Source organism: Petaurus breviceps, unplaced genomic scaffold (genome assembly GCF_028583685.1).
Source record: "Petaurus breviceps papuanus isolate PSGF00001 unplaced genomic scaffold, PetGlider_PUasm1.0 38, whole genome shotgun sequence".
Lineage (NCBI taxonomy): Eukaryota > Metazoa > Chordata > Mammalia > Diprotodontia > Petauridae > Petaurus > Petaurus breviceps.
This window is the reverse complement of record NW_027186304.1, coordinates 78,000,710-78,013,788: the sequence shown is the minus strand read 5'-3', so window position 1 is coordinate 78,013,788 and position 13,079 is coordinate 78,000,710. Positions and strand designations below refer to the sequence as shown.

The 13,079-nt window shown below is 33.8% G+C and overlaps 1 protein-coding gene across 18 annotated transcripts in view; it reads right to left on the bottom strand.

Annotated features, from left to right (window-relative positions):
* CSPP1 (centrosome and spindle pole associated protein 1) overlaps positions 1–13,079 on the bottom strand; it is a 142,511-nt gene that overhangs the window by 60,177 nt on the left and 69,255 nt on the right. For 12 of the 18 annotated variants that reach the window (XR_011170688.1, XM_069100061.1, XM_069100062.1 and 9 more), the window contains 6 exons: positions 12,561–12,618; positions 11,715–11,756; positions 9,192–9,430; positions 5,251–5,378; positions 4,766–4,844; positions 1,206–1,335 (listed from right to left, as the gene is read on the bottom strand). Coding sequence is in view for 17 of the 18 variants with exons in the window: in XM_069100061.1 (XP_068956162.1) it covers positions 1,206–1,335; positions 4,766–4,844; positions 5,251–5,378; positions 9,192–9,430; positions 11,715–11,756; positions 12,561–12,618 (676 nt within the window). In the remaining variant the exon portion in view is untranslated. The remainder of the gene's footprint in view (positions 1–1,205; positions 1,336–4,765; positions 4,845–5,250; positions 5,379–9,191; positions 9,431–11,714; positions 11,757–12,560; positions 12,619–13,079) is intronic. The other 6 variants (XM_069100064.1, XM_069100076.1, XM_069100067.1 and 3 more) reach the window with 4 other exon arrangements.

The following is a 13,079-nucleotide window of genomic DNA, read 5'->3' as shown; positions in this document are numbered from 1 at the left end:
GGACCTGAGTTACACAACAGCATAGTATAGATATTTGAAGAACCAAATTATATAGATTTTCAACAATTCATATCATTTCATGTCCTAGTAAACATGGATGGGTATGATCTACCATGATATCCTTTTAAATAGCTTAATAAGTATATTAATTTTTAAAAGCAACCTTCAAGACTAATACAAACATAATCCATACAAAGCTACTATGATCAGTTTCAATGTACAATAATGCATTTAATAAATTATGACCAAGCTCTACACTAAAGTAAGTCCTGCTAGGATATCCTTCAGCCAATCGCCAGAGATCCACCCATCTCAATAATGGTTCTAAGATAAGGCTTGCCTCTGGTTAAACTATTAAATAGCAAAGGGAAACGTAAAACACTCAACAAACAATATTGAGAAATGATGTCCAAAGATCTAAAATTTCTCAATAAAATAGATTTTAAAACAGGAGATAGATCATTTTGTTAGGTAAAGTCAGCTCTTTTTTGCATCTTTCCTTCTAGGATTTCATTAAATGCTCTGATCTGAGCCAGATTTCTCCTTTTCCCTGATGTTTCCCTTTCCCCAATTCTGCTATCTGGCAGAATAAAACATCAAGGACTCCTCTGATGATTATCAAATAATCCTGCCTCCTTATATATAGTCTAGAAGTCCTGCTGCCCCAGCAATAATGGTTCAACTAAAGTTGAATTTTTGTGAAACCAATTAATGGCACTGGGTAGGATATTCATGTATATTTTAAACATGCTGTTTTCTGATAGGAAGTAGTATACTCAGCATTAGTTCCTCTCACATTTATAGGCATAGGCAACCTAGTCTATGAGGTTGCTAATATTCTTAATTTTGCTATCATTATGAAACTGGAAAGACTATCTAGACTGGTCTTATCAGTTGGACTATGACTGAATTTTTAACTTAACTATTCTTTAATTTAAAATTCATCGTCTTCTAAACAAAGCATTTTGTTAAATGCAAGTCTGAGTGAACTTTGATTCTCAAAAGGATAATGTATTCACTTACATGAAACAAACTTCAGCATTGTAAAGTCTAGTTTGCATAGACATCGGAAATAGTTAAGTCAAAATACTTACAGAATTCTTAATACAATGCTAACAATTCAAGCAGTTGTAGAATATGAATTGATTCCATTCTCCCAAATAATTCCCCTACATGCACATTGAAATAGTTATCCTATTTCATACCTGTTGCTCCAAATCATACTGGTAAGACTGAACGGACTCCTTTGTAGGCCTTGGTTTATCTTCAAAGATGAGTCCTCCTTTTCTTGCTGTATCACTCATAGTGCTCGGTTCATTCGAAACATTTTTGCTCCTGTTTGAAACATAATTAATAGCATGAAATGTATTTAGGAAATTAAAACAAAGTAGTCTCTTGAAATAGCATGGAATTTGTGGGATGACTTTGAGGTGGGGAATAGTGGACTACATAGCAAATACATCATTCTCCAAAAATCCCTCAGGATGACAACAAAAGAAATAACTAACAAAAGGCTTAGAATGATTAAAAAAAAAAAGACCTAATATGTAAACATATTTAGACCTAATTTTAGTACAGTAAAAAAGAATATCAATACAATAAGTAGGCCAGTTCAAAATGAACAGAAGATTCCTGAAAAAATACAAAATTTAAAAAGCAGTGAGAGAAAATATAATATATATAACCCTTGAACAACAAAATGTTCTGTAGCTGAAATACTGCATACTACAGAACATGTGAGCCTTACAACTTAAAGCAAACCTGACGCTTAAAAATCCAAACTTAAAAAGGACAAAATAGGGAGTTATTATTTTACCAAACAAATACTCTTCACTTTATAAAATAATTCTAAACATTAAGTTGTTAGATCTCCTGACTCATTTAAATATCACTTTATTTGCAAAAATTCAACTTGTATAAACTTTTTCAGGAACATATCTCTTGCATAAGGAATATATATACACATATATAAAATCATACTACTTTTCTATTTCCTGAATTCTGATTCTTCCATCACTTAAAAAAACGTTTTAGTTAAAAAAACAAAATCAGTGAGAAATTTTAATGATGAAATGCATTTCTAAAGAAAACCTAAATAAATTCAAAGAAAAATATAATTATTTAAAATTGCAAAAAAGAAATGAAAATTCAAAGAAAAGCAATGATAGCTATTTCACCTTTCTCTTCAGAACAACTCCTGCTGACAATAACTGTTGGTATTTATAGATTGCTTTAAAGTTTGTAAAACTCTTTACAAATATTATCTCATTTTAATTTCACAACAACCCTGAAAGGTGAGAGCTATTATTATTTCCATTTTATAGGTGAAGAAAGTGAAACTGACAGAGATTAACTGATTTCCTCAAAGGCCCAGAGTTGACTCCTGGTCTTCCTACCTCGAGGTCCAGACCTCTATTAGGCCACCTAGATGACTGCCTTGTGACCAGGAGGGAAAAAAAAAGTCTAAAAGCCCTTTTCCTTCATAATTTTAATGTAATCAGTGGATAAAGGACCCCAAAATAAAATAATCTAAGGCTACTATCAAAATCGGCAATAAAAAACAAGATGGATGCAATAGTTGAGAAGCCATGCTACACTTTAATTTCAAGACAGCTTATTATGATACCAAGGAGTTTCTCTAAATATCATCAGAAAGCAACTTTATTAAAATATGACTCATAAAATAAACTACAATCTTCTGAACTACAACATATTATAGGCAAGTAATACTTGAAGGACAAATGCAAACAAACAGAACAGTACTGGTATGGAGCACATATAAAAAGTGTAAGAAAATAAAACTTAGGGGCAGCCAGATGGCAGGCACAGTGAGTAAGAGTGCCAGCCCTAGCGTTGGGAGACCTGGGATCGGTTCCGGCCTCAGACACTCGGCACCCACATAAAAATAACTGGCCGTGTAATCTGTGCAAGTTACTTAACCCCAATTGCTTAAAAAAATAAATAAATAAAATAAAACTTATCAGTGTCTTTCTGGCAGTACCACTCAGATAAGTGGAAATTCTTAGTCTACAGAATTATTTCTAGTATTCTAAATTTTAAAAAATTCTGGTATTCTAAATAAAAATAGCATGGAGAAGGACAATTTATTTTCTTTGCTCTAATTCTATTTTCTTGAAGAGACTTCATATCAAACTGACAGACTCATATTAAAATTAATCTTGACAGATTAGAATGCTTAGGCAAAACCAAGTAAGATGGTATTCAGGATAAACAGGCTAAGTACAAAGCATTTAATTTAGGTTCAAAAAATAATTTGTTAAATATTAGTAGAGGATACCTGATTTGTCAATATATAAACAAGAAAGATGTAACAGTCTTCACCTAATCACAGACTTGACACAAAACAATGAACTGATAGCTGACTTTTTTTTAGGTTTCTAAAATAAACAATACAATCTGAGATGACAGTAAATAAAAGCACAGTGTCCAGATCATAGGAAGTAGTGTTTCCAGTGTTTTCTGAGCTGATTGGAATCACAGGAAAATTATTAGATAAAACTCTAGATATATTTTAAGAGGCAAGAAAAACTGTAGCGTTTTCATACATTTTCAAGTCTAAGAATATCTTTCAAAGTAACAGTAAAAATAACAATGAACACTACTAAGTCCTAAAGTCTTCAATCTACCAATGTAGTTGCAACATAACAAAGTAACCTGACAATCATAAAAATGTGACAGTTAAGGAAGAGTTAATTTTCAAATAAAATCATCCAATGATCTTTTACACTGTGGGTGGTGAGGATGGGGTAAGGACTGAAGGGAAAAGTAGGAAAAAAATGAAACAAAATCATTGACATCTAAATCCATTTTATATTTTCCACTGTCTACTATCCAGCCTACCTCCTTGGTCAATGTTCATTCTGGGGTTTTAAAAAATATATTAAAATTAAGCATTAAAAGTAAACTTTATGGGGCAGCTAGGTGGCTCAGTGAATAGAGCACCAGCCCTGGAGTCAGGAGGACCTGAGTTCAAATCTGGCCTCAGATACTTAACACATAATAGCTTTGTGACCTTGGGCAAGTCACTTAACCCCAACTGCCCTGCCTTCCCCCCTCCAAAAAAAAAAAAGTAAATTTATGCACTAAACTATCCACAGGGGATAAACCAAGTGGATAAAGAATGTCTACATGTGGATTATGATATGTGATTGGACGGTTCAACAGTTCAAACACCTCAGACTGACACCAAAGACAGACAATAAACTGGATCCAGAATTGCACAAGAGGAAGACACTGGAATGGACCACGTACGAAAAGACCGTGCAATGCTTGTTATGAGCCCAACATTCTCCATGAAACAAATGTCCATCTCTCTAATACTCTTTCAGTGACAGCTACAAGTCACAGAATACTAGCTCTGAAAAACTAAAGATAGAGAGAGTCAGATTTGAGTGGGGCTGCAACAAATTACCCAAGAAAAGTTACATAAAAGTGTCTCATCAGTAGGGGAACTTAGACTATCAGAAAAGGAAGTGGACCAGTTACTCAGAAAATAAGAGAAAAGAATGCCATAAGATGTGAACACGTGCATGGGTTGATATCTGGAACATTAGACAGTGTTCTCAACATAGATCGAAGTATGTTCAAATATGCAAACAACACTGTAAATAATCACATATACACACACACATATATAGACACACATATATACTTACACACTATAAGACTATACAGTAGAAAGTAGTCATTAAGAAAGGGTTAATGTATTTAAAACCCCTCCCAAAATTATGTTACATAGACTTACATAATGGGTCCTACTGGTTCACAAATATCAGGGGCATTAGCAAAGGTTTGTGGAGGTATTCCCATAATTCCTGGGTTATCTAGACAAAATAAGAAAATATGTACTCAATCTTAGATACCTATAAAACAAAAAAAAAATTAAGAGCACCTAGAGCAAAAGCATATGAAAAAACTCACCAACATAAAAAATGACCAAATAACTGCAAAAAAATTGTAATCAGTTGTTCTGCTTTAGCAATTCAAAAGGAAAAAAATAATGCATCACATAAAAGGTGATAAAACAGTGATGTGTATTACGCATCACTGTGGATTTCAAAATAACATATTTTTTAAAAAAAAACAGCTAACAAGATAATACAAATGAACTGTATTACTTTTCTTATTCAAATACTTTTCAGAAATTCTATTTTTTCATATTTTCCACCAAGAAATAAAACTTCTTAATATGAACCAACAGGTAATATATATACTGAAGCATTAACTTACAATATACAAGACTGGGATCCAAAGGATTCCTGGCCCCATAAAAATAGTATGCTTCATCATAAGGAGTTCGATAGTTGAGCAAAGACGGTGCAGGTGGAGGGGGTAGAGGTGGAGGTAGAGATGTAATCCTATATCAAAATAAAGTTAGAAAATCCATTTCACATTTCATTGTATAGCTAAAGGAAATTAAGGTTAAAAAGGTCCCATATAGCAGAATTTTATTGTTACAAATCTAATATTTGCTATACTATGTCCTATAATACAGATTTAAGAGTAATTGGAATAAGAAAAAATAAATAAATCCCTTCATTTGAGGAATATGTTGATATAAGAAGTAACTTAGATGGATTTAGTTAGGACCCAAATGCATATTTATTTTTTTCAATGTTTTACTCTTAGATTCAAGAGAACAGGATTTCTACTATGTCACTAAGGCCCCTTCCACTTCTAAATTTGTGAACCCACAAAGAAAGTGATGAATGAATTTCCCTTCAAAATACATTTGGTTGAAAGTAGAAAATTAACCCCTTCTTCTATAAGAGATCTGTTAAAGTAACCCTCTTAGTAAATGTTTTTATGCAACCAAAATAAAGTAATGCTCATAATTACAAACAAGAAACCACCAGTAAAGTATAACAACTAGACATAATTTAACCTCTGGCTAAACAACAGGAATTTTCTACTACTTGCCAAAAAACAAGATTTATAGAACTTTTATATATGAGAGCTTTAGAAAAACTCAACTGATACAGTACTACCTTATAAGTTGAAAATAACATGAGCACTGTCTTCAAAACAAAGAAAAAAACACCTGTTTTAAATCATGTATGATAAAAAGCCATTTGTGATTGATGGTTGTAGCAGCAGCACTAGTGAGAGAGAAAGATTAAGAAAAAAAGAAAAGAAATGATGGTGGAGGGTGGGGAGCGTTGGGAGAGAAAACTGTCCCCTACCACCAACGCACTCCAAGATTCAGTGCTGGGTGTAAATGTTGGTCTGATGCCATCCCAGGACCCCTATCACCATTCCTCCTTTCCCCTCCATCTGCAAGTTGCTTCTACCACAATGGAAGGGGAAAGAAAAAGGTGAGGTAAGAAGGAGAAAGCTTGAAAATGAGGTGAAAGAGAAGGGGAGTATAAGACAGAGAGGAGTGAAAGAAGAGGAAAATAGAGAAGGGATGAGAAAGAAGAAAAAGGAGGGAACTGGTCAAGGGAAAGGAGGAACCTGTAAAAGAAGGAAACTCATTTGACATTTTTCCATATTACTCCTACTCATTTTCCTTTCCATGGTCCCAGAAGCCTTCCAACCACATTTTTATTCAGATGCATACTCACAAGTACACCCTCATGTACACATCCATCTACTCACATCCATCCCACACACACACTTAACCACAGGTATTTGTGCATCTGTATGTCCATACACATCCCCACACAGGAACACTCAGGTTTCCCCTACAAGTCTCCTTGGCACACAATCAATGTCCCCAAGTCCCTCCCAAACATACAATGTACCCTTATCTCCCACACAAGTTCTGCTCATATCTCAAGAGATATATCCCCTGATGTGTACATCTCCCCATATCCTACACATACATCTCCATATGTCTACCATTTACATGTCCCTCCATGTCCCCATACATTCTTCTCTTACACCTACAGCTCTTTCATAGATATGCCACCATGTTACCTCTAGATATCTTCTTACATACACAAAGATCCTCTCCATGTGCCTATCACTCACCCAAGTTCTCCACATATGCACACATACCCTAGTATCCCCTCCCCCACATAATGTCCAATGCTCCTCCCCCACTAACAAGTAAATGGTATGAAATTAACATTTTATCATCTATCACATACCATTTCGAAGGAAGTCACCATCACTACTTTATAGAAAAAAAAATTAAAACTCTGACTTGAAGGAAAAGTCAGTGGTATTAGAAGTACAGAATCTTTACTCCCAATTCTTAGGCCAGCTCTTTATAGAGCTATGAGAATGTGGTCATTCTTACGACCGACTCTAGCAAGGTATATATATATTTCTGCACTCATGTAATGCTCCATTTCCTTCACATACACACATTAAACGTATTCATGAACTCACATAGTGGAGTCTAAACTCAAAGAAGCAAAAATATATACACAAGAGTCTACAAGCAAACATATATATACATATACATATATACACACATACACAAAAATATATACATATACATAGTAATATACACAATTATTATACAGTCATGAACACAAACATAAATACAGATTTACAGGAGATTATTCACCTTACTTAGAGAGATTTTGCTTTACAAAAGCGTTCTGAAATTAGAAACTATCCTAGTGGGAATATAAGATTATTCAACTTCTCAAAATTTTATTGATATATAACTTTTTAGGAACATATCTGTAATCTACAATGTAATATTAGTGTATTCTTCTTTTTGAAGTGGGGGAGATGTACAGGTCCATTCTAGCCAAAATCCAAAGAAAGATTAAGCTAGGTTATTTACATACTCTCCCAACCTTTAACTAGATATGAAAATAGGATTGTTCACTTTTCAAGGTAGTAAAACCACAAAGGCAAAAAAAAAAAAAAAAAGGAGGGGGAGGGGATTAGAGATAGGGATGAAGGAGCTAATTTCAAAAATGATATTTTGACATAATCCATGGTATTATACACAGTGTCCTAAATATCTTGGTGAAGTTTTTAAGCTTCACTTAAACCTCACTAAGACTTTTGGAACATCTTGTCTTTAAGGTCTTCATAACATTGAATTAGGTTATCTCATACTCTCTCTACTCTCTAGATTTCTACAACTTCAATAATTCCAACAGTGGTGTACTATAAGAAGTTTTCTAAGAGAAAGGGGGAAAAACAGCCATTTACTTTGCTTCCTCAGAAATCCTTTCTGGTACAGCCTAGCTAACTCTCCCCCCAAACCATTTACTTCAAAATGATTTTGAAGGACCAATAAGACATTGGTAATTCCTTCAGAAGTATGTCTTTTACACATTTCACTAGTCATCTAATCTCCACATTCCCTTTATCCTGCCTTTTCAACCAAATATCTACAACGCAGCAAGGTAGCTAATATAAAAGACATTTAAGGCAATGAATAATTCTCATCTCTTTTAGCCTCTTTGGAATTTTATGAACCGTATTTAACTTTGTAAACTATATATCAATATTGTTATCCAACCTGTCATTAACATACATAAGATCTTACAATAGGTAGTACAGCACAGGAAATATCGATGTTAACAGCAGCATCTTTGAAATGAAGAAAAAAATATTTTATGGATAGAATAATGACAGTATGAAGAATAATTACAGTACAGACCACAGGAATAGACAGCACAGGAAGGATGCATAGTACCTTACATTTATGGATCTCAAATAATGAATATGATTAATTCTCTAAACATTAGTATAATATATAACTTATATAGGACCTGCAGTCTGAAAGCTTATTATGATAACTGAAACCTATCTTAGGCAGTTCGAGTTTTCTAAGGCCTAACTTGCCATAGAAAAGTAGCTAAAGAAAGACAACAGTTAGAATTATTCACATGTAAGAGACAAAGCCATACAGGATTTTTTTCATAAGAAATTAAAGGAAGAATTCCATGTTTGCCAAGTGGAAATTTCTAAAACTAGCAACACAGTATAGTTTACATATTTTCAAAGGTATATTACTAAGAACAGTCATTCCAAAATTGAACCTAAAACAAATTTTAAAGTAATTAGCATTCATCTAAAAGGAATGAAAAATGTTTAATAATTTTTCTTGGTTTCACAAAGTCAAGAACTAAGGATAACAAAATCAAATGCTATAATTGAAGAAATCATTTGAAAGAACTTGACAATTCTCTAAGGATAGTATTTTTCTTCATGATTAAATTCAGAAATTCACCTAAATGTCAAAAACAATAGCTTACCTAATTCCTAAAGAGAAAAACATTATAAACAAGCACCTGGATGACATCATTTCACCAAGGGTGGTGTTGATCCCTTGGTTAAAGTCTTCACTTAAAGATGGCCTAGAGAGGTCAGATAAGGCAGGAAGAGGTGTCTGGAAAGCTACTTTGGGCCTTTCCGGTGGAATCTTCTCTTCAAAAAGTGAAAACTTCTTTTCAAAATATCTTGGGCTCATACCTAACTGCTTTAGTCTATCAGGCTAAAAGAAAGAAAAATAAATGATTATTCTGTAAATTCACTGATGGTAATAAATGGAAGGGATTTCAAGAAATAATCATCCCTAACCCCAATAATATAATAATTAAATAACCCAAAAGTCCTTCAGTCAAATAAAGTGTTGTTTCATCAATTTTACAGATTAGGAAACTAAGGCCCACAAAGACTAAGTGAATGAAGAGACCTGACCAAAGTACAAAAGTAGGTGTCAGAAGCCAGGGCTCCTTCTTTAAAGAAAGAGTCATGTTTCTCTCTACACAGTTGCCATGGCTGATTTCATGACAGCACAGCAGAAGAAGCTTGGGATGCTGGGGAGGAGGGAGGGTCAAAAAAAGCATACTTCCCTAGGCATCAGAATACTAACACCAACAGCTTATATTTGTATGGTGTTTTAAGATTTAAGAGGGCTTTCCTCACAACACACGGCCTAGATGTGACATCAGAAGTCGTGGGCTGGACATTTCCTCCATAACTAGCCTTGTCACCTCAGGCAGATACATCGTTACCCTCTCTAAACCTAGTTTTCTTCTTCTGTAAAATAATGGGGGCAGCTAGATGACACTAGGCCTGGAGTCATGGACACTCATCTTCCTAGGTTCAAATCTGGCCTCAGACATTTTCTAATTGCATAACCCTGGCCAAATCAACTTAACTCTTTTGTTTCAGTTTCCACATCTGAAAAATGAGTTTGAGAAGGAAATGGCAAACAACTCCAGTATTTTTGCGAAGAAAATCCTAAATGAGGTCACAAAGATTCGGGCATGACTGAAAAACAACTGAATAACAACAAAAATAATAACATTTGCATGACCTACATACTAGGGCTGTTGTGAGAAAAGGACTATGTAAACTATGAAAGCTATTTAAATGTTAGCTATTATTATTATTCTGAATTTTATATCCCTTTTAGGAGTAGTTTACCAAAGGTAACATCAATAGTACTTAAACATTAGCAATGTATCTTATATTTACTTTTCCTACTTAATCTAAAACCATCTGGGTTTTGTCCAAACAGGAAAAAGTGTAAAAATCTTCAAACCCCAAAACAACCATATATAAGCGTATTGTTATGCCAACCACAAACTTTATTCTATTGTGTATATATACACATATATACTTATACTAAACTGGCTTCAAAATCTTTCTTTATAGCAAATAGTCTCAAAAGTTAATGATACCTATTGTCAATAATTCAGATACAAATCACTAGTGCCATCATGTCACTAGAGCCCCCTCACCATTTTTGCTTCAAGAACCACTGCCTTTCTCGATCTCTGTAATATCAAAAATCTTCTCTAAAAGGTAAAATGGCTTGACCTTCAACAATGTCCTTATCTCTCATTCTGTGCATCTCCCTTAGTAGTAATTCTGTGCATCTCCCTTAGGGGTACAAAGAGGCTCAAAGATCATACTAAATGGGAAGGATGCTCAAAAGAAACTGGGCTTCAGAACCCTTAGGAATATGGGGATCAGAACCACCACTTCAGGTATACTATGGAAAAAATATGATTTTGTGGGCTACCTTAGGAATCTCCGTAATATCTATAAACATTATTTCTCTATATGCCATCTCTCTCCTAGCTTTAAAATGTCAGCATGCTATGAGTTTTTGAGGGAAATGTGTTCCATATTCCAAACAACTGGCTAAATATGAACATAACCTATCTCAAGCTAGGAAATACCTATAACTTTAAAAGCATATGAAGAAAGAAATTTCAACCTACCATAGTATTCTTTCCTACTAAAATTCACTTAGTTTTGGATGCTGAGATAAATCCCAGTTATCTGTGCTAAGAAATGGGAACAAGAGGCCAATGATCACAAATACTTTATGTTTATCCTTGATTTTTTAAAATTTCATTTGAAAATATCTTTTTGCAGCATATTTAGCTCTCTAGTAATGATTCAGGCTAAAGTTAAAATGAGTTTTTCATTTTCTGAGTATACATATGCTAGCTTCATGAAAAGGTCCCCCAAACGCATACCAGGTGGCAAGGGAAAACTAGTGCAACATTGAAAATAGGAAAAAAAAAACTACCATATAATCTGCACATAATCAAAAATTAACCATTATGAATAATTTTATCCTAAGTTGCTTTGTTCTTTTTACGCCTAAACTTTTTCATTTTTTTTTTTAATACTTTTGGTCATCATGTACCACGATACATTACAAAACATGCATTAAGAGACCAAATATTCCCTTCAGCAAATACATACTATATATCCAACTAGATAAAAACAGCATTTCATATAAGAGAAATAGTTACCTCCTTTTTACTTAGTTGCAATGACGTTAGTAATCCATTCCGCTTATAATGAGAATTGCAAAAGTGAAGTACAAATAAGATTGTTACTTTCACATCATTTTAATTTTTATAACATTTACTAAAATATATTTATCAAAAGAGAAAGTTTCTTACAAAAAGAGAAAAGTTTCCTCACAAAATATTCATATCTAAAGGTTGACCAAGATGTGGTAGGTAAAGTGTTATCTTATGTTGCTCATTAAGATAACATTGTCTTGGAACATATCTTTTAGTACTCTATCATACTGCATTTGAGAAAAGCAAAGATAATTTTGTATTAAAATTAGAATCATGATCTAAAAAGGAAAAAAAAAACGTTTTCCTAGGAAAATGAAGTACTACAAATAACTGACTTTTAGTCTTGTTTTATAAAACATGAACTCATGCTGGGTACTTCTTATTTTTATCATAAGAATAAGAAATGCAAGATACGTAAATTTAGAGAATCTACTCCAAATGTTCACATGGCCTATTTGTGTCCAGCCTTTGGTAGGGCATTCCGAGCTCACACTGGTCTGATCAGCCACAGCTGGACACACCGAAACTTGACTCTAGCACAGTGATGTCATTTTGGTCCTCTTCGAGAATGAAGAACAACCAATAAGAATATCATCATATCCTTATGTACCTGAGTTTACTAAGGTACATCTTAGGTTTTCTTAAGATTCCTTCTTTTTATGATTCTTTTTTTCCTCCCCTATTTTCCCCATAACATTTTATTTTAAGCATTTATGGTTATAACTTTCATAGAAAAAGGTCCATTTAAATGAAAAGTTAAGCATTATAATGATATCATAAAATTCTCACCGATTTCTCAGGGTCAATTTCTCCAGTAGCTGCAACACGGAGCTCCTGTTCTTTTTCTCTAAATGAAATATATTAGAAAAATAAAGTTTAAATAAGTGTTACAAAAACCACTATAATGGACACAAATCAAAATGCTACTAAACAGTTGAATTCCTAATTACAAGCTATTTTTATGTACAGCTCACCTCTCCAATACACCCTCTACCCAGCAACCAGAATTAACTTCCAATGCACATTTCCAATCACTTTCCTAATCAAAATTCTTAATGATTCCTTGTTTTATTGCCTATAGAATAAAATGCAAATTCCTTAGCTCAGCACTGAGAACCTTCCACAATTTAGCTCCTAGCTACCTTTCGAGCTGTACTTCATGGCACTCCTCCCTTTCCTCCTTTTTTAAGGTACTTTCTGTTCCAGCAAATGAGAGTCATTAAGCTGTTTCCCCAAAATTAAAATGCTACCTCCAGCTTCCATCCCCACAGGTAACCCCACATTCTTGCAACACCTCCCTGCTCTCCA